This window comes from Thamnophis elegans, chromosome 2, assembly GCF_009769535.1.
Source record: "Thamnophis elegans isolate rThaEle1 chromosome 2, rThaEle1.pri, whole genome shotgun sequence".
NCBI lineage: Eukaryota > Metazoa > Chordata > Lepidosauria > Squamata > Colubridae > Thamnophis > Thamnophis elegans.
This window is the reverse complement of record NC_045542.1, coordinates 159012325-159037919: the sequence shown is the minus strand read 5'-3', so window position 1 is coordinate 159037919 and position 25595 is coordinate 159012325. Positions and strand designations below refer to the sequence as shown.

Here is a 25595-nt window from a genome sequence, read left to right as displayed (position 1 = left end):
TTCCTGCTGTAGCTGCTGGTGAAGTCTTTATTATGTAAAGTGACTAGCCTGGCCTTCTCAATGGCCCATTGACAAAGTGGGGATGGACAGGAAACTACAGGCAACTATTCTCTCTCTTAAAACATGTTTCTTTCTTTTCACATCCAGAGAAATATTCTGCCTTTTCAATATTTCCTAGGATATCTAATTTTCTGGGAGTGGGCTGGATAATTTCCCACACTCCCTTGTCCTGCATGATTATACAATAAAATAGCAGAGTTCGAAGGCACCTTGGAGGTCTTCTCTTCTAGTCCAACCCCCTGCCTAGGCAGGAAACTTTATACCGTTTCAGCCAAATGGCTACCCAACATCTTCTTAAAGACTTCCAGTGTTGGGGCACTCACAACTTCTGGAGGCAAGCTGTTCCACTGATTTATTGTTCTAACTGTCAGGAAATTTTTCCTGAGTTCTAAGTTGCTTCTCTCCTTGATTAGTTTCCACCCATTGCTTCTTGTTCTACCCTCAGGTGCCTTGGAGAATAGTTTGACTCCCTCTTCTTTGTGGCAACCCCTGAGATATTGGAACACTGCTGTCCCCTAGTCCTTCTATTAAACTAGACATATCCTGTTCCTGCAACCGTTCTTCATATGTTTTAGTCTCTAGTCCCCTAATCACCTTTGTTGCTCTTCTCTGTAGCTCTTCTCTTTGTTGCTCGACTCTTGTAGAGTCTCCACATCTTTTCTACATCGTGGTGACCGAAACTGAATGCAGTATTCCAAGTGTGGCCCTCCCAATGCATTATAAAGTACTATTAACACTTCACGTGATCTTGGTTCTATCCCTCTGTTTATGTAGCCTAGAACTGTGTTGGCTTTTTTGACAGCTGCCAAAAAAACCAGTGAGTGATGGGCGGGGCAAGCATGGTGCAGGGGGAGGCAGCTGGAACCGGTTCTAAATGGCACGGTAGATTTGTGGAACCTGTTCTATAGAAGAGGTTAGAACTGGCAGGAACCCACCCCTGAATAAGAGGTGATTTACTTCTGAAACCCTATAGATGGACATTTGAAGTTTCTCCCTTGTGTATAAAGGTATAAAGGCCTGATATGGAAATCATTCCTGCAATCTGGATCCTTTCATAGTTTCTTTCCTGTATGTGTCCTCTGGTGTTTCACAAGCACAGAAGAGTAACTGAAACTTTTCTTACACTCTGGACATTCATAAGGTTTCTCTCCTGTGTGAGTCCTCTGGTGTTTCACCAGGTCGGAATTCTGACTGAAACTTTTCCCACACTGTGCACACTCATATGGTTTCTCTCCTGTGTGAGTCCTCTGGTGTCTCACCAGGTGGGAATTTGCAATGAATCTTTTTCCACAAACTGTACACTCACATGGTTTCTCCCTGGTGTGACTGCTCTGATATATCACCAGATTGCCATGCTTGCGAAAGCATTTACCACATTGAGAGCAGTAGTAGGGCATCTGTCTTCTATGGGTCTTTCTATGAACCACAAGAGAACTATTCTGACAAAAGCTTTTGTCACATTTGTAGCATTAATATGGCTTTTTTCCAGTGTGGATCATCTTATGCATAATCAGTTGTGATTTGCAATCTGTGCTTTCCCCACAACAGGCACATCTATGGAGCTTTTCCACCACTGATATTATTGAGGAGGTCAAAAATATGTGTGATCCCCTGTTTAGTTTTGCTTTGATTGCAGCTGTTTGCTTCCTCCCAGTTCCAGGCCTGTATTACTGTCTGCCTGTGATGACTCCTTCAGATGCTTTCCCAGATCACGCTTCAGATGTCAGTTCAGAGGAAGATGAATCACCTCCTGGCACATCTGGAGGGGAGTTGATCAATGGCTCCAGTCAGTTGTCTGACAAGGATTTGGCTGAAGCACAGCTGCAGCAGGAGTCCTGAGGCTTTGCTTGGGGAAATCATGCAGCTGCAGCCAGTCAGTGAGGAGGAAGAGGAACTGCCTTTTGCCCCTAATCAGTGGGAAATGGAAAATACTTTGATTTCTGGCTTGATTGGCTTTCCTTTTCAATGTTGCTTGTTATTCTCAGTCATCCGGAGTGCTGTTATAGCCATCCTCTTTGTCTATAAGTTTAATTAAAAAATGTAATTTTATAAACAGTTGCAAAACGTGTGAAAAAAGAAAAAGTATGAATGAAAAGCAAAAATGCCACAATGCTAGAATAACCTCTGACATTCATTATGATTCATTTGACTACCAAGATCCAAATTCAAATATTCATTCAATCATTAAATTCACTTGTTGACTTGGGTCAGTCACAAATTCTGAGCCCTGAAAAGGGTTATCATCAAATACAGTCAGGTGAAAAAGAAGGAACACCCTCTTCGAGTTCTATGATTTTACATATCATCACATACTAAAAATCACCTGGTCCTTAGCAGTTTGTCAGGGTTTCAAATAACATCCAAAATTAAATCAGAGTCCATGGCAAAGTATTGCTCAAAGTTCCGATTTATTAAGAGATGTGTTGGCACATCTGGGAAGACATAAATCTCAGCTTCCTGGGTTTTCCCCACCCAGTTGAAAATTCATGATTTTTTTTTAAAATTTTATTTCCATTCCATTCTATACAATCACATGTTTACTGTGCATAACCGGGGCATATAACATTGAATAGTAAACACAGCCCTCACTTATATAGAAATTGCCCTCTACAATACAAGCCCAATATACCTCCTTGGCCCACCATACACCCTCTTTCAACCCCCTCCAATTTTCATTCTTCCTTCTTACATACCCCTCTACTACCTACTTTCCCCCCCTCTATCACTCCCCCTCTTAATCCATTCCCTCCCTTCCTTCTCTTCCTCCTCTCTCTCAACCTCTCCACTCTCCTTCTTCTTTCACTCAACTCCTCCCTTCGGTGTACTTCTATTACCTTCCAATATATTCAGCTTGTTCTATTTTAACACTAACATTAAAAAGCCACAGTATACAAGTGGAATCATGTACTTTAGAATTTAACACATATTGTATTTCCCCCCTCCCCCCAGAACCCCCCCTCCCTTCCCTCCCCCCGACTTCCCAGAGCCCGTACACGGTATAGCATTTTAACAATCACAGTCTAAAATATCTCAACATTGAGCTCAGCTTCTTACTGTTACCCAAATTTTAAACAGTTTAAGTTATTACTAATGTTAAACATAAACTATCTGGAGTTTCTTAGTCCCATAATGAGCAGTTTACATTGTTCGTATACATTAAACTCAGCTTCTCACCATTACACAAATTTAAACAGTTTGCTTTGTTCTGTCTATTTCCAAACCCATTAATTTTGTTCCCTTTGCGCCTCCTTCCTCTATAACACAATTTAGATACATTTCGAATTTTTCTTTTGATTTCCTCTTCCAACTTTTTTTTGCCTTTATTTATATCTCTATATATGTGTGTGTGTATATATATATATATATATATTCCTACTCCTGGAAACACCAAACATGAAGTAGTCAGCAGCAGCCTGAAGATGACGAATGTGACTTCGTTGAAACGTCACCAAGACATCTCCAATTCTACGCGGGAGAAAACCCGAACAACTATATATATATATTTATTAGTGTCACAACCCCTGGTAAACCCCAATTATGGGAGGAAGCTAACTGCCTCCAACATCTGTCAATCGGCTCGTCACAAGAGTCCATCACGACAGAAACCCAATATTTTTACTGTTGCCTTTAATTGGGGCTTACCAGGGGTTGTGACACTAATATATACCTTCTTCCCTGGCTTCAGCTGATAAGGAGGGGACCTGTGGCTTGATGGCTAAGACGTTTGCCTAAGATGCAATACAGCACAGGTTCGAATCCCAGTAAGAGTATGGCTAGCTGATGAGAGCTAAATAGCTTGAAATAGATCTATACTAGTCTCTCTTTATTTATTTATCAGCACAAAAAGAAACACACACACACACACATATATATATACACACACACACACACATACACACCTTCACACACATATATATGTATATATATATATACGTACATATATATACATATATATTTTTATATTCATTATTACTCCTCTCATATATGCTTTTCTTGGGTCTCCTAGAAATTCCCTAAATATGCCCTTATTCATATTCCGAACATGACATTCAAATAGCAATTTTTACAATCATTAATATACTTTTCATATCAAAATAGCTCCCATTCGACCTCCAAGATCTTCTTACCTACACTACCCTTCCCAATTCCATCCAAACTGGGCCATGATCCAAAAGAACCCCCACCACAATCTCCGTCCTCTTCGCCCCAGAAAATAAATCATCAGTAATTTATATAAAAGTTCATAATTATCCATCAAGTCAATATCTTTTCTTCAGTATGCAACTATGTCATTTTTCTTTTGCATGACAGAAGTCACAAAGTATTGACCATGTTCGAGATTGAGGCTGTTTGAAATAGCAAAATATTTTCTTTCTCTTTTATAAAAAGTTCGGACATAACTCCTTAATCAATGGCCAATAACTATTAAAGTTGTTGCAGTCTGCCTTATTTCCCCATTCGTCTGGTAGTCGTACCGCTAGGTCCTTGTTCTCTGATCCCTTGCCCTACCGGGAAGGAAAGATGATGCTTTCTATCTTCTGGTTGTATAATTTGTTGTTTATCTTGTCCTTCTCGTTGTCTTTCTCCGGATCCAGATGATTCAGAATGTCCCACCTTCAGGGTCTTATAATAGAAATCTCGGGCTTCCCATACAGAGTTGAGACGATATTTTTGCTCACCAAGTGTAATTATAATACCAAATGGCACATCCCATCTATACTGTATCTGACAGTTTCTGAGTTCTTCCACTAGAAAAGCGTAATCTCTCCTGGCTCTTAACATTTGGGGTGGTATTTCTTTGAAGACAATCAAATCCTGTCCGCCAATTTGTAGCTTGGTATTATAAGACTTTGTAGTATCTGATTTCTAGACTCTCTTGTAGCAAAATATATGATTACATCTCGAGGGAGCTGTCTCTGTTTTGCCGTCCAAGAATTATGGCGGTAAATTTTTTCAATCTGCCAATCAAAGTTGATTCCCGGTCTTCCCACCAGATGACTGAAGGCCTCTGAGAAAATCTGTTTCAGGTCCTCCTGTTCCCTTTCACGCAGTCCCGATTCTTAATGCAAGCTCCATCTTTTTATAATTTATCATAACGACTTGTTTTTCTGTATATTCAACTTTTTGTTGCATCACTTCGATTTTGGATGTCAAGTTGGTATTGGCTTCCTCCAGAAGCTCTAACTTATCTTCCATTCCAGCTTTTTCAACTTTTTGTTGCATCACTTCGATTTTGGATGTCAAGTTGGTATTGGCTTCTTCCAGAAGCTCTAGCTTATCTTCCATTCCAGCTTTTTCAATTTTTTGTTGCATCACTTCGATTTTGGATGTCAAGTTGGTATTGGCTTCCTCCAGAAGCTCTAGCTTATCTTCCATTCCAGCAACATACTCTGTCACTACAGTTACAAGTCCAATCATGTCTTCCTTTGTATTAGCAATCCTAGTGTCAAACTTGTCACAAAAGTCTGTAATAAGTTGCTTTATCTCCTCTCTGAATTCTCTAAGTGTCTCAAAAGAAATTCTTTCGTTAGCAAATCTCCAGTAGGGGGCGTAGAAGGTAAAGGCTGCGACTTCATGCCAAATGCATGAGGTGTATTGCTAAAAGGACGTCTCCCCGACTTTGATTTTGGTGCCATTATTTCAAACAATTAGTCAAGAATTACTCGAACTCTGCTGGCCCATTATGTAACTTGTAAGAGAAGAAAGTGTTGAGTCCCCCCTTTATTTGTTCATAGAGGTTTTTCAAAAGATTTCAAAAAAGAGCGTTGTAACAAAGCACGTCTCAAAAAATTAGCATTGTAGTGTAACAGTTCATATTCATCTGTGTTTAAAATATCTCTATATTGTCAAGGAGGCTTAACAGCTTTTAAGAATTGATAAGAAAAAGAAAAAGAAATTCTTGGTAGGTCTTCAAGGAAACAATGTTAATTAGTCGGAGAATGCTCTCAGGCAATACCTTTGATTTTGCTCTCTGTCGGCTGTGCCAGGAAGCTAAAAATATACAAATGCGAAAGCTACAAGATCGCCATCTTAGAACCAATTACACAAAGGTTTTTTTTTTTTTATCACATTGAAACTGGGATTTTTGGTAGGGGGAAAAAAAATAAAGTTCTCAAGTCAGTCTCTGCCTGTATTAATTTCAATAACATAGTTATAAAAATTGTCCAAGGGAGGGGGGGGGGGCGGTTTCTCGCCTTGTGCTGTAAAAAAACAGCTGAGATTTTCTGGCCGAAGTAGATGACTCAGCCTTGGCTGACTCTTCCCCTCCGTTCGCAGCCCCCACAAAAAAAACCTGCGAACTTCAAAGAAGACTCTTGCCGACTGAGTCGCTCTCTGCTTTTTTCTTGCCTGAAAAAAGAGATATCTAATAGATATTAAATAGATAACGAACCAGGAATCTGGGGGCAGCTCCATAAGCTGCCGACAACGGCAAGCCCCTCCCCGGAAGTCCCCACCCAGGTGAAAGTTCATGATCTTGCCCCCACACCACCACGTCCATCACATGGTCCAATCTTCCACTGTTATGCTGGCAGTTCCACCCAGATCCAGTTCCGGTCAGGCGCAGAGGTGTAGAAACAAAGGATGACCTTGGATTCTAGAAAGGAATGTTATTTTGGCAACATCACATTCTACTCCTTACTATTCCCCATCCCAATTCCCTACTAATGAACAGATAGTAGAATAGAACATTAGTGTGGCAGGCCAAAAAACCCAAAAGGAACAGCTGCAGGCCTGACACCGTTCTTAAAAATGGGTAAATATAACCTCAAATGAACAACCTATTGGACTCAAATCATCTTTTTCAAAACCTTTTTGTTAAAAAGCCAAAATGGAGAAGTTAAAAACTATAAAAAACTAAGGACACTCTTACTGCTTCCATAGGTATGAAAAGGCGAGGTAGCAGCCAAATACTGCTAATCAAGTGCTCTTGATAAATTATCATCAGCAAGTGTGACTATATAAAAGCAAAGTTGTAGGAGTTTTCTGGTTGACTATAAACTCTTCTCCTATAATACAGTATTCTAGAGCCAAATGTGAGGCCATCTGTCCAATAGCTAAACAACAGCTAAAGTTTGGCCAACATCGGGTTATGCAACAGGACAATAATATACCGTGTACGGGCTCTGGGAAGTCGGGGGGGCGGAGGGAGGTAGGGTCCTAGGGGGGAGGGGGGGACGGGAAAATATAGTATGTGCTGGATTTTAAAGTAATATGATTGCACTTGTATACTGTTGAATTTTTAATTTAGTGTAAAAATAGGAAGCTGAATATATTGATTGATAGTAGAAATACACCGAAGGGAGGAGCAGAAGGAAGAAGCAAGAGGGGTAGAGCGGGTGGGAGAGAGGATCGGAGGGAGGGTGAGATGGAAGGGAGGAAGTCTATTGGGAGAGAGGAGTAATAGAGGGGGAGGGGAAGTAGGGCCGAGGGGAATGTTGGAGGGGGAGGAAAGGAAAGTTGGAGGGGGAAGTCCTCTGGTGTCTCACCAAGTGTGAATTCTGAATGAAACTTTTCCCCATTCAGGACATTCAAAGGGCTCTCTCCGGTGTGAGACCTTTGATGTATCACCAGGTGGAATACTGAATGAAACATTTCCCACAGTCAGGACATTCAAAGGGCTTCTCTCCAGTGTGAATCCTCTGGTGCGTCACAAGATAAGAATGGTAACCAAAACTTTTCCCACAATCAAGACATTCAAAGGGTTTCTCTCATGTGTGAGTCCTCTGGTGGCTCACCAGGTGGGAATTCTGACAGATATTTTCCCACACTGTGGACACTCATAAGGTTTCTCCCCAGTGTGTGTCCTCTGGTGTATTATTAGACTGGAATTCTGACTGAAACTTTTTCCCACAATCAAGACATTCAAAGGGTTTCTCTCCTGTGTGAGTCCTCTGGTGTTTCACCAGGTGGGAATTCTGACTGAAACCTTTCCCACACTGTGGACACTCATATGGTTTCTCTCCTGTGTGAGTCCTCTGGTGTCTCACAAGGCTGGAATTTGAAATGAAACTTCTTCCACAAACTGGACACTCATAAGGTTTCTCTCCTGTGTGAGTCCTCTGGTGTATCACCAGGTCGGAATTTGAAATAAAACTTCTTCCACAAACTGGACACCCATAAGGTTCTCTCCTGTGTGAGTCCTCTGGTGGTTTCACCAGGTGGGAATTCCTTCTGAAACTTTTTCCACAAACTGGACACTCGTAAGGTTTCTCTCCTGTTGTGAGTCCTCCGGTGTTTCACCAGGTCGGAATTTGAAATGAAAACTTCTTCCACAAACTGGACACTTATAAGGTTTCTCTCATGTGTGAGTCCTCTGGTGTATCACAGGTCAGAATTTGAAATGAAACTTCTACCACAAAGTAGAAACTCGTACGATTTCTCTCCGGTGTGAGTCCTCTGGTGTCCCACCAAGTCAGAATTCCTTCTGAAACTTCTCCCACAAACTGGACACTCGTAAGGTTTCTCTCCTGTGTGAGTCCTCTGGTGTTTCACAAGATCGGAATTTGAAATGAAACTTCTTCCACAAACTGGACACTCATAAGGTGTCTCTCCTGTGTGAGTCCTCTGGTGGTTCACTAGGTCAGAATTCTGACTGAAACTTTTCCCACACTGTGGACACTATATGGTTTCTCTCCTGTGTGAGTCATCTGGTGTCTCACCAAGTGTGAATTCTGAATGAAACTTTTCCCACAATCAAGACATTCAAAAGGTTTCTCTCCTGTGTGAGTCCTCTGGTGGTTCACTAGGTCAGAATTCTTTCTGAAACTTTTCCCACAATCAAGACATTCAAAGGGTTTCTCTCCTGTGTGAGTGCTCTGGTGATTCATCAGGTTGGAATTCTGACTGAAACATTTCCCACACTGTGGACACAATATGGTTTCTCTCCTGTGTGAGTCCTCTGATGTCTCACCAAGTGTGAATTATGAATGAACTTTTCCCACAATCAAGACATTCAAAGGGTTTCTCTCCTGTGTGAGGTCCTCTGGTGTTTCACCAGGTGGGAATTTGAAATGAAACTTCTTCACACAAGTGGACACTCATATGGTTTCTCTCCTGTGTGAGTCCTCTGGTGTCCACCAAGTCAGAATTCCTTCTGAAACTTCTTCCACAAACTGGACACTCGTAAGGTTTCTCTCCTGTGTGAGTCCTCTGGTGGTTCACTAGGTCAGAATTCTGACTGAAACTTTTCCCACACAGTGGACACTCATATGGTTTCTTCTCCTGTGTGAGTCCTCTGGTGTTTCACAAGGTTGGAATTTGAAATGAAAACTTCTTCCACAAACTGGACACTCATAAGGTTTCTCTCCAGTGTGAGTCCTCTGGTGTCTCACCAAGTGTGAATTCTGAATGAAACCTTTTCCCACAATCAAGCCATTCAAAGGGTTTCTCTCCTGTGTGAGTCCCCTGGTGGTTCACCAGGTTGGAATTCTGACTGAAACCTTTCCCACACTGTGGACACTCATATGGTTTCTCTCCTGTGTGAGTCCTCTGGTGTTTCACAAGGTCGGAATTTGAAATGAAACTTCTTCCACAAACTGGACACTTATAAGGTTTCTCTCCTGTGTGAGTCCTCTGGTGGATCACCAGGTGAGAATTCTTTCTGAAACTTTTCCCACAAGCAGGACATTCAAAGGGTTTCTCTCCTTTGTGAGTCCTCTGGTGGTTCACCAGTTCAGAATTCTGACTGAAACTTTTCCCACACTGAGGACACTCAAATGGTTTCTCTCCTTTGTGAGTCCTCTGGTGGTTCACCAGGTCAGAATTCTGACTAAAACGTTTCCCACAATCGGTACATTTAAAGGGTTTCTCTCCTGTGTGAGTCCTCTGGTGTCTCACCAGGTGGGAATTTGCAATGAATCTTTTTCCACAAACTGTACACTCACATGGTTTTCTCCCTGGTGTGAGTCCTCTGATGTATCACCAGATTGCCATGCTTGCGGAAAGCATTTACCACATTGAGAGCAGTAGTAGGGCATCTGTCCTCTATGGGTCTTTCTATGAACCACAAGACAACTATTCTGACAAAAGCTTTTGTCACATTTGTGGCATTAATATGGCTTTTTTCCAGTGTGGATCATCTTATGCCTAATCAGTTGTGATTTGCAATCTGTGCTTTCCCACAACAGGCACATCTATGGAGCTTTTTCCACCACTGATATTATTGAGGAGGTCAAAAATATGTGTGATCCCGTTTAGTTTGCTTTGATTGCAGCTGTTTGCTTCCTCCCAATTCGATGGCCTGTATTGCTATCTGCTTGTGATCACTCCTTCAGATGCTTTCCCAGATCACTCTTCACATGTCAGTTGAAAGGAAGATGAATCACCTCCGGCCTACATCTGGAGGGGAGTTGATCAATGGCTCCAGTCAGTTGTCTGACAAGGATTTGGCTGAAGCACAGCTGCAGCAGGAATCCTGAGGCTTTGGTTGCGGAAAGCATGCAGCTGCAGCCAGTCAGTGAGTGAGGAAGAGGAACTGCCTTTTGCCCCTAATCAGTGGGAAATGGAAAAAAACTTTGATTTCTGGCTTGATTTGCTTTTCCTTTTCAATGTTGCTTGTTATTCTCAGTCATCCGGAGTGCTGTATAGCCATCCTCTTTGTCTATAAGTTTCAAAGAAAATGTAATTTTATAAACGGTTGCAAAATGTGTGAAAAAAGAAAAAGTATGAATGAAAAGCAAAAATGCCACAATGCTAGAATAACCTCTGACATCATATGATTCATTTGACTACCAAGATCCAAATTCAAATATTCATTCAATCATTAAATTCACTTGTTGACTTGGGTCAGTCACAAATTCTGAGCCTGAAAAGGGTTATCATCAAATACAGTCAGGTGGAAAAAGAAGGAACACCCTCTTCGAGTTCTATGATTTTACATATCATCACATAGGAAAAAATCATCTGGTCCTTAGCAGTTTGTCAGGGTTCAAATAACATCCAAAATTAAATCATAGTCCATGGCAAGTATTGCTCAAAGTTCCAATTTATTAAGAGATGTGTTGGCACATCTGGAAAGACATAAATCTCAGCTTCCTGGGTTTTCCCCACCCAGGTGAAAGTTCATGATACTGCCCCCACACCCACAAGTCCATCACATGGTCCAATCTTCCACTGCTATGCTGGGCAGTTCCACCCATCCAGTTCCGGTCAGGCCCAGAGGTGTCGAAATAAAGGATGACCTTGGATTCTAGAAAGGAATGTTATTTGGCAACACTCACATTCTACTCCTACTATTGGAATTGATTTTATTTGTAGGCCGCCCTTTTCCTGAGGGAGGACTCAGGGCGGCTCACAGAAACCAGGGAGAGGGGATACAATACAATACAATACTAAGCCAACAACACATAATAAAAAATAATGCGCAACATGCATACAACATTCGGGCGGGGGTAATGGTCCTTATCCCCAGGCCTGACGGGGCGAGCCAGTTCTTCAAGGCTGTGCGGAAGGCCTGGACGGTGGAGAGGGTACGAATCTCTACGGGGAGCTCGTTCCAAAGGGTCGGGGCCGCTACTGAGAAGGCCCTCCTCCTTGTGGTTGCCAGCCGACATTGGCTGGCCGATGGATGCGGAGGGGCCTAACCTATGAGATCTTATAGGCCGTAGGGAGGTAATTGGCAGAAGGCGGTCTCTCAAGTATCCAGATCCACTGCCATGTAGGGCTTTATGGGTGGTCAATAGCACCTTGAAGCGCATCCGGAGATCGACAGGTAGCCAGCGCAGCTCGCGGAGGATAGGTGTAATGCGGGTGAATCGGGGTGCACCCGCAATCACTCGCGCGGCTGCGTTCTGCACTAGCTGAAGTCGCCGGATGCTCTTCAAGGGCAGCCCCATGTAGAGCACATTGCAGTATTCCAGCCTAGAAATCACGAGGGCCCGAGTGACTGTTGTGAGGGCCTCCCGGTTCAGGTAGGGTCGCAACTGGCGCACCAGGCGTACCTGGGCGAATGCCCCCCTGTCACAGCCGCTATATGATGGTCGAATGACAGCTGTGAATCCAGGAGGACTCCCAAGTTGCGAACCCTCTCTGAGGGGTGTAGAATTTTACCCCCCAGCCTGAGTGTTGGATTAGTGGCCGAATTTTTGGGAGGAAAACACAACAGCCACTCGGTCTTTTCTGGGTTGAGCACAAGCTTGTTAATCCTCATCCAGTCCATGACGGCTTCGAGCCCCCGGTCCATTACGTCAACCGCTTCATTGATTTGGCACGGGGCGGACAGATACAATTGAGTATCGTCCGCATATTGATGGTATCTAATCCCGTGCCACGGATGATCTCTCCCAGCGGTTTTCATGTAAATGTTAAATAGTAGGGGGGATAAGACCGAACCCTGCGGCACCCCATATTTCAGGGGCCTTGGGGACGATCTCTGCCCTCCCACTAACACCGACTGCGACCTGTCCGAGAGGTAGGAGGAGAACCACCGTAACACGGTGCCTCCCACTCCCACCTCCCGCAGTCTTCGCAGAAGGATACCATGGTCGATGGTATCGAAAGCCGCTGAGAGGTCAAGGAGGACCAGGATGGAGGGATGTCCTTCATCTCTGGCTCTCCAGAGATCATCCATCAATGCGACCAAGGCGTTTCAGTGCTGTAACCGGGTCTGAAGCCTGACTGGAAGGGGTCTAGGTAGTCTGCTTCCTCCAAGGACCGTTGGAGCTGGAAGGCCACCACCTTCTCAACAACCTTCCCCAGAAAGGGGAGGTTGGAGACCGGGCGGTAGTTATTAAGGACAGCTGGATCTAGGGATGGCTCTTCAGGAGGGTCTCACCACCGCCGCCTTCAGTGCGGCGGGGAAGTTCCCTCCCGAAGGAGGCGGTTACAACCGCCTGGATCCAGCCTCGTGTCACCTCACTGCAGTTAGAAACCAGCCATGAGGGACACGGATCCAAAGCACAGGTGGGGAACTCACCAGCTCTCATGGCCTTGTCCACATCCCCGGGGTACCTCCTGAAACTCAACCCAGAGCTGTTGTACTTGGTCCCCCTGAGTCTCTGGAAACTGCAGATGTGGAGTCCAAGTCCGTCCGAAACCGAGCAATTTTGTCCCTAAGAATTGGGCATATTCTTCAGCTCTGCCCTGCAAGGGTTCCCCCGCCTCCCTTTTGTTCAACAGGGAGCGGGTTATCCTAAACAGGGCGGCTGGGCGGGACTCAGCGGACGCAACCATTGCGGTCGGTTCCTCCTCCCTACAGTGGGGTTTGGCCTCCGGAAGTCGAGCCTCAGTAGGCAATGGTCTGACCACGACAGGGGTATGATGTCACTCCCCCTCAGACCAAGATCACACATCCACTGCTCCGAGAGAAATACAAGGTCAAGCATGTGTCCCGCCGAGTGGGTGGGCCTCGGATTACTGAGTCAAGCCCATGGCTGTCATGGAAGCCATGAACTCCTGCGCCCCATCAGAGTTTTTCACCGAGCGTCGGCAGATTGAATAGTCCCCCAGGACCATCAACCTAGGGAACTCAACTGCCAGCTCGGCTACTGACTCGAGGAGCGAGGGGAGGGCTGCTGCAACGCTGTTGGGAGGCAGGTACGTTAGCAGCAAACCCACTGGACCCTTGAGGTCCAACTTTAACAGCAAAGACTCACACCCGACAATCTCCGGAGCAGGGACCCATACGAGGAACTAACGACTCCCGGATAACAACGGCACACCCCCACCCCTTCCCTGGGCTCTCGGCTGATGCAGCACCTGAAATCCTTCTGGGCACAGTTCTACAAGGGGGACTCCTCCCTCTGGGCCCAGCCAGGTCTCAGTAATACATGCCAGGTCTGCCCTCCTCGTCTAAAATTAAGTCCCGGACTATTCCCCATCCCAATTCCCTACTAATGAAACAGCATAGTAGAATAGAATATTAGTGTGGCAGGCCAAAAAAACCCAAAAGGGACCGGCTTCAGGCCTGACACAGTTCTTAAAAATGGGTAAATATAACCTCAAATGACAAACCTATTGGACTCATAGTCATCTTTTTCAAAACCTTTTTGTTTAAAAAGCCAAAATGGAGAAGTGAAAAACTATAAAAAACTAAGGACACTCTTACTGCTTCCATAGGTATGAAAAGGCGAAGTAGCAGCCAAATGCTGCTAATCAAGTGCTCTTGATAAATTATCATCAGCAAGTGTGACTACATCTATAAAAGCCAAAGATGTAGGAGTTTTCTGGTTGACTATAAACTCTTCTCTATACTACAGTATTCTAGAGCCAAATGTGAGGCCATCCGTCCAACAGCTAAACACAGCTAAAGCTTGGCCAACATCGGGTTATGCAACAGGACAGTGATTGCAAGCTCACCAGCAAATCCACAACAGAATGGCTGAAAAGGAAAGAATCAAGGTGTTGCAATGGCAGTCAAAGTCCAGACCTCAATCTGATTGAATGCTGTAGTGGGATCTCAAGAGATCTGCGCGTAAACAAATGCCCACAAACCTCAATGAACCTGAAGCCATGTTGTAAAGGGAGGGCCAAAATCCCTCCACAACAAGCAAGAAACTGATGGTCATACAGAAAACAATTACTGAAAAGTTACTGCTGCTAAAGGTGAGAATAGAATAGAATAGATAGAATAGAATAGAATAGATAGAAGTTGGAAGGGACCTTTGAGGTCTTCAACTGAAACGCCCCTGTTTAGGTAGGAAACCTTACATCACATCGAAAGTGGTTAGGTTTTCACACGTTTCTCTATTTTGGCTTTTTTTTGTAGAATAAATGGTGACATGATGTAATATGTCATATGTTCATCTGAGTTTGCATTTACCTCTAAGGACCAGATGATTTTTATTGTATTTTTCTATGTAAAACCATATAAAGAGGGTGACTTTGTTTTTCACATGACTACATATCTGGAAGTGCTGTGGACATTTTAGAATATCTATAATTGTATAATTATAGATAATTATATATCTATAAGCATACAGAGGAGAACCCTACAGCTCTACCCAGATCTACAAGATATATTGTGGAAAAATCCATGTTTTTAGCCTGAAAAATGTCCCAAAATGGTTAAAGTCAACCTTCTGAGCCAACTTTAGAGATATGGGGGCTTTAACTAATGAAATGATGCCTAAAACCTCCACAAGATTTGAAGCACCAGTTATACCCATGGAAGTCCTCAGCTCCAAATAAGGGCAGAAATTCTGTCCTACTGTCCACAATCCCTCTGGTGACCATCCCCATTCAAGTAGTCCTCACGCTTGGGACTGGCATTTGTGTCACTAAGCAAGCCTGATCAAGAAGCATGATGTCACATGACAGTCCAACTTACATCTGTCCCTTTGCAGTTGTTAGGCGAATCTCTGTGGGTTGTTAAAGGCAATTTCACATGGCTACGACTCTTGCCAGTATCCTCCACTGACTTTGCCTATGAGAAACTAGCTGGGAGGGTCACAAATGGGGATCATGATGATGGGATGCTCCGACCATCATAAATGTTCACCGGTTGGCAGCACCCGAAGCAAACAGGCCAACTTTCCCCCGGACTCTGCTCCGACTTGTCTTCAACTCACCTTCCAGCTGATGCTTTGATCCTTGGAAGAGCACAATAACCCCCTGCACGCCACCTTCCCTCCCATGAGTGATCCGGATGCGGAAGTTACTCTGCGCGTCTCCTCGCTCACCCCCCCATCCTGTCTAGTAACGCAGTACTCGATGGTTTCAGTTTTAGCTCCGACAGATGCCGCTCTTATGTTGGCTTTCTAATCGCGGATGCTGCCTATCTGGCCACCGTCTCGTCCTCGGAGGTCGAAAAACAGGCTGTCTGTCTCTGCCTCAGGCATCTGCCAGATGTTTCCACTGAGTTACATGCAATGTGAAACTATTTAGCACGTGAAGTTTCGCTACGTGCGGAGTCTTAAAGGTTTCTGAAGTTCGGACAGAATTACGGAATGGGAGTTGGAAGGACCACCTCTCCAAGCAGGAGACCCGATACCGTTCTGGACAAACAGCTGTGCAGTCTCCTTTTTAGAAAATCCCATTGTTGGAGCTCCCACAATTCCTGGAGGCAAAGCTGTTCCACTGATTGATTGGATTCACCCACAGGGACCCTCTCAATTCTAGGAAGGATTTTTTAAAAATATATATAATTCTCCGTTACTTTTTGTCCTACTTCCAGGCACTTTGGGGAATAGGTCGACCCCTCTTTTCTGTGTCAGACCCTCAGTTAGTGAAAGACTGCTATCTCTTAGCCATTCTCTGCATTGAATTACACATACCCAGGTCAGGGGTGGGTTGCTGCCGGGATTACTGCCGTTTCGGAGTGCGCACAATTTTTATTATTGCAGTATTATCAATAAACTTATACGCTCAAACACAGTTGAGGCAACTGTGTCTTGCCTTGCCATAATGATCACAATGCAACCCTGACAATACTCATTCTTTCCTTGTAGAAAGTATTGATGGTTCTTACACACTGTATTTTTAAAAATGAAACATTTTCCACTGTATATTGCTTTTCTCACATTGCCGCCACCAGGGAGATGCCACAAATATGCCAGCATCTTAGTCTTGCTATCATCAAGAACAACAGGAGTTGCTAATAAAGCTGGAAACCCTGTGATCATAACCAAGATCCCTTTTCTCCTCAACTCAATAGTGAGGTCATCTCCATCAGACTGATCTGCAAGATGAAACAGCCTTTACATGTGAAATTTTACATTGCTTTTTTACCTAGTCCTTGGCCTACTAACCGCACACCTTTCAACCCCTCCCACCTGTTGAAGATCTCCTGGAGGCAGCCAACATTTTCAGTGCACCCACAATTCCTTAATGTGGTCTAAGTGTTAAGATACAAAAAATCAGTTTCTCCCTTGTCCCCATGATTATGCAATACAATATAATATAATACAATACATACAATACAATAGCAGAGTTGGAAGGGACCTTGGAGGTCTTCTAGTTCCAAACCCGCTTCCTAGGCAGGAAACCCTATACCCTTTCAGACAAATGGCTATCCAACATCTTCTTAAAGACTTCTGTGTTGGGGCATTCACAACTTCTGGAGGCAAGTTGTTCCACTGATTAATTGTTCCAACTGTCAGGAAATTTCTCCTCAGTTCTAAGTTGCTTCTCTCCTTGATTAGTTTTCACCCATTTCTTCTTGTTCTACCCTCAGGTGCCTTGGAAAATAGTTTGACTCCTTTTTTGTGGCAACCCCTGAGATATTGGAATACTGCTATCATGTCTCCCTAGTCCTTCTTTCTATTAAACCAGACATACCCACTCCGTGCAACTGTTCATGTTTTAGTCCTCAGTCTCCAATCATCTTTGTTTCTCTTCTCTGCACTCTTTTGAGAGTCTCCACCATCTTTTCTACATCGTGGTGAGCAAACCTGAATGCAGTATTCCAAGTGTGGCCTTACCAAGGCATTATAAAGTGGTATTAACACTTCACGTGATCTTGATTCTATCCCTGTGTTTATGCAGCTAGAACTGTTGGCTTTTTGGCCAGCTTCTGCACACTGCTGGCTCATATTTAAATGGTTGTCCACTAGTACTCCAAGATCCCTCTTCACAGTTACTACTGTTGAGCAAGGTACCACCTATACTGTACCTGTGCTTTTCGTTTTGTTGCCTAAATGTAGAAACCTTACTCTTTCACCATTGAATTTCATTTTATTAGATAGTGACAGTTCAAGTTTGTCAAGATCCTTGTGTCTTAAGCCTATCTCTGGAGTGTTGCTATTCCTGCCAGCTTGGTGTCATCTGCAAATTTGATGAGTTTCCCATTTATTCCCTCATCCAAGTGATTGATGAAGATGTTGAAGAGTACTGGGTGTAAAACAGAGCCTTGGGGTACTCCACTGCATACTTCCCTCCATGTAGATGCAGTTCCATTGAGATAAGATAAGATAAGATACTTTATTTGTATGCCGCCCATTTCCCTGGCGGGACTCAGGGCGGCTCACAGTTCAGGGGGAGGGGAGGACAAACCAAGTTACATATAAGACAATACATCATTAAAAGCACAACATTCATACTATTCGGGCAGGGTTAAGGTCTTTAGCCCAGGCCTGTCGGGACAGCCAGGTTTTTAAGGGCTATGCGGAAGGTCTGGAGGGTGATGAGGGTACGAATCTCCAGGGGAGTTCGTTCCATAGGGTCGGAGCTGCCACAGAGAAGGCTCTCCTCCGCGTGGTTGCCAGTCGACATGACTGGCTGATGGAACTCGGAGGAGGCCTAATCTGTGGCTACACGTTGAGTGCGGTTGGTCAGCCAGTATTATATTATATTATGATATTATGTCCCCAGAAGCAGCCGCCATTTGGCCCTGACGCTGAGAGAGAGAGAGAGAGAGAGAGAGAGAGGGAGGAGGGAGGGAGGGGAGAGTGGGAGGGATGGTAGGGAGAGCTGGCAAGCCATTCCCACCCGATCACATGGCGGGCAAGCCACTCCCACACAGGAGGCCACACCTACAGAGTAGGTTCAATTTTTTTTGAAACATACCACTGGATGAATCATAGGGACACTGAAAATAACCGTTGCTTCCCAGGACAGAGGCGTGAGGCCCAGAGATGCCTTCCTTCCCAACATGAGAATCAGAGGTCTTTAAAAGAAACAGAGGAGGAGAGTGTGAGGCCTGGTAGGGTGAGGGTCCGGGCTAAGGACTGCAGGGACCCAGGAGGAGAGAAACAAGCCTGTGGGGACCCAGGGGTGGGGCCTGGACAGTCCTATTTGGGAAATCCTGGGGTACACTGTGTGGAAATAATAGGCCTAAAGGGATTCTGTCAGGGCGGGACCCAAGGCTTGGTGTAGAGGTAAGGTGACCAGATTTTGAGATTGGTAAAGAGGGACACCTTTGACCGGGGTGGGGGGTGATTAAAATTTATACAGAGCAAGAAAAATTTCATATAACGCAAAAATAGTATTGTAATATTTTTTATTTCAACATAACTACAATTTACAAATGTAAATTGTAACTGTTGCCAAACATCAAAATTTTGATCACGTGACCATGAGAATGCTGCAACGGTCGCTAAGTGTGAAAATGGTCGCTAAGTGTGAAAAATGGTCATCAGTCACTTTTATAATGCCATTGTAACTTTGGTCACTAAGCCCATTATTCCACCTTTCTTGCCACAGTTCTTAAATGAATAACTGCAGCTTGTATTTTGTATTTTGGATAGAATCTTTTTTTAAATAGCCTAAGACAATTTAAAAAAAGAATCCACACAGAATAATTGAAGTAAAACATTTCAAACTTTCTTTCTATGCACAATATATTTCAAAGTATTTGAAACTCACTTAGCAATGCTCTTGCTTAGCAACCAAAATGTTGGCTCAGAAACTCTGGCATTGAAGCACGCAAGTCTTAAAGCTGTCAAGTTACAAGATCCTTGCACCCCTAACCCTTTGGGAAAAAATCCCAGGGATGTTCAAACTTGACAGCTTTAAGACTTTAAGGTTTAGATAGGACTTCTTAGAGGCGGGCGGGGCAGCCATTCAGTGAGATGATGGGTGGGACAAGCGTGGTGCAGGGGGAGGGAGCTGGAACCTGTTCTAAATGGCACAGTAGATTTGTGGAACCTGTTCTATAGAAGAGGTTAGAACTGGCAGGAACTCACCCCTGAATAAGAGGTGACTTACTTCTGAAACCACTATAGACGGAGATTTGAAATTTTTCCCTTGTGTTAAAGGTACATGGCTTATAATGTTGGCCTGATATCGAAATCATTCCCATAATCTGGATCCTTTTATAGTTTCTCTTCTGTATGTGTCCTCCGGTGTTTCAAGAAGCACAGAAGTGAAACTTTCCTTACACTCGGGCATTCATATCGTTTCTCTCCTGTGTGAGTCCTCTGGTGTCTCACCAAGTGTGAATTCTGAATGAAACTTTTCCCACATTCAGGACATTCAAAGGGCTTCTCTCGGTGTGAGACCTTTGATGTATCACCAGGTTGGAATACTGAATGAAACATTTCCCACATTCAGGACATTCAAAGGGCTTTCTCTCTGGTGTGAATCCTCTGGTGCATCACAAGATTAGAATGGTAACCAAACTTTTCCCACAATCAGACATTCAAAGGTTTCTCTCATGTGTGAGTCCTCTGGTGGCTCACCAGGTGGGAAATTCTTACTGAAACTTTTCCCACACTGTGGACACCTCATAAGGTTCTCTCCAGTGTGTGTCCTCTGGTGTATTATTAGACTGGAATTGGACTGAAACATTTCCCACCATCGGACATTCAAAGGGTTCTCTCCAGTATGAGTTCCTCGGGTGTATCACAAGATTAGAATGGTAACCAAACTTTCCCCACAATCAAGGACATTCAAAGTGTTTCTCTCCTGTGTGCGTCCTCTGGTGGTCACCAGGTGGGGAATTCTGAATGAAACCTTTCCCACACTGTGGACACTCATATGGTTTATCTCCTGTGTGAGTCCTCTTGTGTCTCACAAGGTCGGAATTTGAAATGAACTTCTTCCACAAACTGGACACCTCATAAGTTTCTCTCCTGTGTGAGTCCTCTGTGTTTCACCAGGTCGGAATTTGAAATGAAACTTCTTCCACAAATGGACACCCGTAAGGTTTCTCTCCTGTGTGGTCCCCCTCCTGGTGTTGCACACCAGACTCGGAATTTCCGAATATGACCACTTCTTCCACAAATCTGGACACCTCGTAAGGTTCTCTCCTGGTTGAGTCATGCCTCGTGTTTCCACCCTAGGTGGGACATGTATGAAAATGAAACCTCGCCTTCCACAAACTGGACCACTCATTACGTGTTTCCTCTCCCTGGTGTGAGTCCTCTGGTGGTCTCACCAGTCAGAACTTCCTTCTGAAACTTCTACTTCTTCCACAACTGGACACTCGTACAGGCTTTCTCTCCTGTGTCGAGTCCACTCTGGTGGATCCATCCAAGGTCAGAATTCATTTCTGAAACTTTTCCCACAACGCACGGACATTCACATGGTTTCTCTCCTGTGTGATCATCTGGTGCATCAAAAGATTACAATGGTACCCAACAACGTTTCCCACACATCAAGACATTCAAAGGGTTTCTCTCCTGTGTGACGTCCTTAGGTGGTTCAGCCAGGTTGAAGTCTGACCTGAAACTTTTCCCACACTGTGGACATCACCATATGGTTTCTCTCCTGTGTGAGTCCTCTGGTGGATCACCAGCTGGAAATTTGTAAGGAAACGTTTCCCACCATCAGGACACTCATACTGGTTTCTCTCCTGTGTGAGTCCTCTGGTGTTCACCAGGTGGGAATTTGAAATGAAACTTTTTCCACAAACTGGACACTCCTAAGGTTTCTTTCCTGTGTGAGTCCTCTGGTGGTTCACCAGGTTGGAATTCTGACTGAACTTTTCCCACACTGTGGACACTCATATGGTTTCTCTCCCTGTGTGAGTCCTCTGGTGTCTCACCAGGTAGGAATTCTGACTGAAACATTTGCACAATCAGGACATTCAAAGGGCTTCTCTCCTGAGTGAGTTCTCTGGTGGTTCCACCAAAGTGAAATTGTAACCAAAACGTTTCCCACAATCGGTACATTTAACGGGTTTGTCTCCTGTGTGAGTCCTCTGATGTATCACCAGGTGGGAATTTGCAATGAATCTTTTTCCACAAACTGGACACTCACCTGGTTCCTTTCTCCCTGGTGTGAGTCCTCTGATGTATCACCAGATAGCCATGCTTCGCGAAAGCATTTACCACCTTGAGAGCAGTAGTATGGCATCTGTCCGCTATGGGTCTTTCTATGAACCGACTAAGAGAACTATTCTGACAAAAGCTTTTGTCACATTTGTAGCATTAATATGGCTTTTTTCCAGTGTGGATCATCTTATGCATAATCAGTTGTGATTTGCAATCTGTGCTTTCCCCACAACAGGCAGATCTATGGAGCTTTTCCACCACTGTATTATTGAGGTGTGATCCCCTGTTTAGTTTTGCTTTGATGACAGCTACTGTTTTCTTACTCCCAGTTGCAAGGCCTGTATTACTGTCCTGCCTGTGATGACTCCTTCAGATGCTTTCCTAAGATCACTCTTCAGATGTCAGTTCAGAGGAAGATGACCAGTCCCGGCCAAATCTGGAGGGGAGTTGATCAATGGCGCCAGTCAGTTGTCTGACAAGGATTTGGGCTGAAGCACAGCTGCAGCAGGAGTCCTGAGGCTTTGCTGGGGGAAGCTGCAGCTGCAGCCAGTCACTGAGGAAGAAGAGGAACTGCCTTTTGCCCCTAATCAGTGGGAAATGGAAAATACTTTGAGTTCTGGCTTGATTGGCTTTCCTTTTCAATGTTGCTTGTTAGTCTCAGTCATTCGGAGGTGCTGTTATAGCCATCTCGTTGTCTATAAGTTTCAAAGAAAATGTAACTTTATAACGGCTGACAAAATGTGTGAAAAAAGAAAAAGTATGAATGAAAAGCAAAAATGCCACAATGCTAGAATAACCTCTGACATTAATTATGATTCATTTGACTACCAAGATCCAAATTCAAATATCATTCAATCATTTAAATTAACTTGCTGACTTGAGTCAGTCACAAATTCTGAGCCCTGTAAGGGTTATCACATCAGAATACGGTCAGGTGAAAAAGAAGGAACACCCTTTTTGAGTTCATATGATTTTACATATCATCACATAGGAAAAATCACCTGGTCCTTAGCAGTTCTTAAAATGGGTAAATGTAATCTCAAACTGAACAGCAAATTACCACCTGTCAATTTTTTGTGTATACAAAAAGAAAGCCAAAATGGAGAAGAGAAAAACTTAAAAAACTAAGGACACTCTTACTGCTTCCATAGGTATGAAAAGGCGAAGTAGCAGCCAATGCTGCTAATCAAGTGCTCTTGATAATTATCATCAGCAAGTGTGACTACATCTATAAAAGCCAAAGTTGTAGGAGTTTTCTGGTTGACTATAAACTCTTCTCTATACTACAGTATTCTAGAGCCAAATGTGAGGCCATCTGTCCAACAGCTAAGAACACAGCTAAAGCTTTGGCCAACATCGGTTATGCAACAGAACAAAGATTGCAAGCTCACCAGCAAATCCACAACAGAATGGCTGGAAAAGGAAAGAATCAAGGTGTTGCAATGGCAGTCAAAAGTCCAGACCCTCAATCTGATTGAAATGCTGTAGTGGGATCTCAAGAGATCTGCGCGTAAACAAATGCCCCAAACATCATGAACTGAAGCCATGTTGTAAAGGGTGGCCAAATCCCTCCTACAACAAGCAAGAAACTGATGAAGTCATACAGAAAACAATTACTGAAAAGTTACTGCTGCTAAAGGTGAGAATAAGATTGAATAGAATGGAATAGATAGGAGTTGGAAGGGACCTTGGAGGTCTTCACTGAAACGCCCCTGTTTAGGTAGGAACCTTACACGCACATCATAAAGTCTTAGGTTGTCACACTGTTTCCTCTATTTTGGCTTTCTTTGTAGAATAAATGGTGACATGATGTAATATGTCATATGTTCATCTGAGGTTGTATTTACCTCTAAGGACCAGATGATTTTTATTGTATTTTTGTATGTAAAACCATATAACTCAAAGAGGTGGACTTTTGTTTTTTCACAGGACTACATATCTGGAAGTGCTGGGGACATTTTAGAATATCTATAATTGTATAATTATAGATAATTATATATCTATAAGCATACAGAGGGAACCCTACAGCTCTACCCAGATCTACAAAGGTATATATGTGGAAAAATCCATGTTTTTAGCCTGAAAAATGTCCAAGATGGTTAAAGTCAAACCTTCTGAGCTAACTTTAGAGATGTGGGGGCTTTAACTAATGAAATGGCCTAAAACCTCCGCAAGATTTGAAGCACCAGTTATACCCATGGAAGTCCTCAGCTCCAAATAAGGCAGAAAATACTGTCCTACTGTCCACAATCCCTCTGGTGACATCCCCATTCAAGTAGTCCTCACGCTTGGGACTGGCATTTGTGTCACTAAGCAGCCTGATCAGGAAGCATGATGTCACATGACAGTGAAACTTACATCTATCCCTTTGCAGTTGTTAAGCGAATCCCCGTGGGTTGTTAAAGGCAATTTCACATGGCTACGACTTCTTGCCAGTATCCCCCTGACTTTGCCTATGAGAAACTAGCTGGGAGGGTCACAATGGGGATCATGATGATTGGGGATGCTGCGACCATCATAAATGTTCACCGGTTGCAGCACCCGAACCAACAGGGCAACTTTCCCCCGGACTCTCCTCCGACTCGTCCTCAACTCACCTTCCAGCTGATGCTTTGATCCTTGGAAGAGCACAAATAACACTCTGCACGCCACCTTCCTCCCATGAGAGATCCGGAAGAGGAAGTTCCTCTGCGCGTCTCCTCGCTCACCCCCCCCATCCTGTCTAGCAACACAGTACTCGACGGTTTCAGTTTTAGCTCCGACAGATGCCGCTCTTGTGGTTTGGCTTTCTAATCGCGGATGCTGCCTATCTGGCCACCGTCTCGTCCTCGGAGGTCGAAAAAACAGGCTGTCCTGTCTCTGCCTCAGGCATCTGCCAGATGTTTCCACTGATTACATGCAATGTGAAACTATTTAGCACGTGAAGTTTCGCTACGGTGCGGAGTCTTAAAGGATCCTGAAGTTCGGACAGAATTACGGAATGGGAGTTGGGAAGGACCACCTCTCCAAGCAGGAGACCCGATACCGTTCTGGACAAACAGCTGTGGAGTCTCCTCTTAGAAAATCCCCATTGTTGGAGCTCCCACAATTCCTGGAGGCAAAGCTGATTGATTGGATTCACCGACAGGAACTCTCTCAATTCTAGGAGGATTTATATATATAATATATATAATTCTCCGTTAATGTTTGTCCTACTTCCAGAGCACTTTGGGGAATAGGTCGACCCCCTCTTTTCTCTGTCAGACCCTCAGTTAGTCAAAGACTCCTATCTCTTAGCCGTTCTCTGCATTAAATTACACATACCCAGGGCAGGGGTGGGTTGCTGCCGGGATTACTGCCGTTTCGGAGGGCGCACAATTTTTATTATTGCAGTATATCAATAAACTTATACGCTCAAGCACAGTTTGAGGCAACTGTGTCTTGCCTTGCCATAATGATCACAGCAACCCTGACCAATACTCATTTTTTCCTTGTAAAAAGTTATTGATGGTTCTTACACCAATGTGTTTTTAAAAATGAAGCATTTCCACTGTATATTGCTTTCCTCACATTGCCGCCACCAGGGAGATGCCACAAATATGCCAGCATCTTAGTCTTGCTATCAAGAGCACACAGGAGTTGCTAATAAACTGGAAACCCTGTGATCAAAACCAGATCCCTTTTCTCCTCAACTCAGTAGTGAGGTCATCTCCATCAGACTGATCTGCAAGGTGAACAGCCTTTACATGTGAAATTTTACATTGCTTTTTTACCTAGGCCTTGGGCCTACTAACCGCACACCTTTCACCCCTCCACCTGTTGAAGATCTCCTGGAGGCAGCCAACATTTCAGTGCACCCACAATTCCTTAATGTGGTCTAAAGTGTTAAGATACAAAAAATCAGTTTCTCCCTTGTCCCCCCAGGATTACAATACAATACAATACAATACATACAATACAATACAA

The 25595-nt window shown here is 44.0% G+C and overlaps 1 protein-coding gene and 1 pseudogene across 1 annotated transcript in view; both read right to left on the bottom strand.

Annotated features, from left to right (window-relative positions):
- Window positions 1-24324, bottom strand: part of LOC116523820 (zinc finger protein 208-like) — a 69688-nt gene extending 45364 nt beyond the window's left edge. Inside the window, 2 exon segments of the mRNA XM_032238901.1 lie at window positions 1158-2079; window positions 24248-24324. Of these exon segments, the coding sequence (XP_032094792.1) occupies window positions 1158-1457 (300 nt within the window). The 5' untranslated portion in view covers window positions 1458-2079; window positions 24248-24324.
- On the bottom strand, window positions 2042-23007 carry LOC116502463 (annotated as a pseudogene).
- Window positions 24325-25595: the final 1271 nt, after the last annotated feature.